This window comes from Hipposideros armiger, unplaced genomic scaffold (assembly GCF_001890085.2).
Source record: "Hipposideros armiger isolate ML-2016 unplaced genomic scaffold, ASM189008v1 scaffold_2136, whole genome shotgun sequence".
Classification (NCBI taxonomy): domain Eukaryota; kingdom Metazoa; phylum Chordata; class Mammalia; order Chiroptera; family Hipposideridae; genus Hipposideros; species Hipposideros armiger.
Window position 1 is genome coordinate 25,742 of NW_017733484.1, and position 1,334 is coordinate 27,075.

Genomic DNA, 1,334 nt, shown 5'->3' on the forward strand with positions numbered 1-1,334 from the left:
CAGGTACCATTACTGCAGCTCTTTAAAAAGCTCTGTCTTCTTGGTTTCTACAATCCACACAGGCTGGCCGGGTTCTGGGTGACTCTGGCTGTGGTTTCCTGGCCCAGAGCCAGGTTCATCCTGTGACTCATTCCCTCATTGGTGGGAGGGATTACGGTGGCCACCAGGAGAATAAAAGGAGGCGTTCAGGGCACTCACCTCCACAGTGAGTTCCTTCTTCCCGGCCACATCGGCGTCACCAGCCCAGAACCGCTGCCTCCACCATGAAGCTGCTGACAGTCCTCATGCTGATTGCCCTCCCCCTCTCCTGCTTTGCAGGTGAGCGCTGCCCAGGAGGGCGGGCTTTGGTTAAAGGTTGTTGTCAGGGCCCCTGTGGAAGACCTCCTGTCCCCCCCACCCTCAAGCCCAGACATAGCATGTCATTTCTCTAGTGTCCTCGTTTTTCATGGTTTTGTCTTCTCTGGGCTGTGGAAGAGGGGTGCAAGGAGGCAAATGTCTCAGGGTTTGAAGGAAATCCCAATCCTGAGTTTACTCTCCTAGATTTGAGAACTCAAGACCATTGACTATGATCTTTCCAAATGTGTGTCTCTACTGGGATGAAAGATGACAAACACCATAGTTACGCCCAAACAGGAATTCAGACCTCTGTAAGTGAGCCCACTTTTCATGCTTTCATTCCAGGTTCTGGCTGCCTGCTCTTTGAGAAACTGATGGATCATACAATTGTTCGTGAAGTTGGTGTTGATATGTACCTGCAGGAATTTCAAGATTTCATAGACGATGAAAACACTGAAATGGCCCTAGAGAAAGTGAAGCAATGTTTTTTTGACCAGGAAGACAAAACACTGACCAACGTCCTAGACATGACGGTAATTTCTATTTCTTCTTTAAGTGCTTTTAACCCACTGGACAGGGAGAAGCAGGCTCTAAGTTTGTCACTTATTACACGAAAGCAAGTGTTGACCATGCTTTGTTTCAGTGACTTTCATTGTTGGTGAGTGTGAATAGTACTGTGATGTCAAGAAAGTCATCCAAGGTTCAATGCTGCTGTGTCTCTTCACTTTGTGGAATCTTGAGCGAATGAAAAATGAAAAGGACAAAAGGTTGAAAAACACTTGGGCAAAGGCTCCCCTAATGCTCCGCTTAGAAAATATCTGAATCCTAAGAAGACCTTCCTTCACCTGTAAGAGTGATCAGAAAAATAAACTCCTCCTGTTCATAGATCAAATAGTAAAACACTTCAAAGAATTTTCAATAGAGTCCAGGAAATTTGTTCTCAGGATTATTCCATATATCATATTAACACAATCTAAAATGCACTTTGAAGCAATCAA

General features: G+C 45.4%; 1 protein-coding gene across 1 annotated transcript; it reads left to right on the forward strand.

The window, feature by feature from the left end:
- Positions 1-203: 203 nt before the first annotated feature.
- LOC109378548 (mammaglobin-A-like) lies at positions 204-930 on the forward strand (the record flags this gene model as incomplete). The annotated part of the gene is made up of 2 exons (XM_019634891.1): positions 204-318; positions 682-930. Coding segments are annotated over exons 1-2 (304 nt in total), but the record flags the coding sequence as incomplete, so codon positions are not given.
- Positions 931-1,334: the final 404 nt, after the last annotated feature.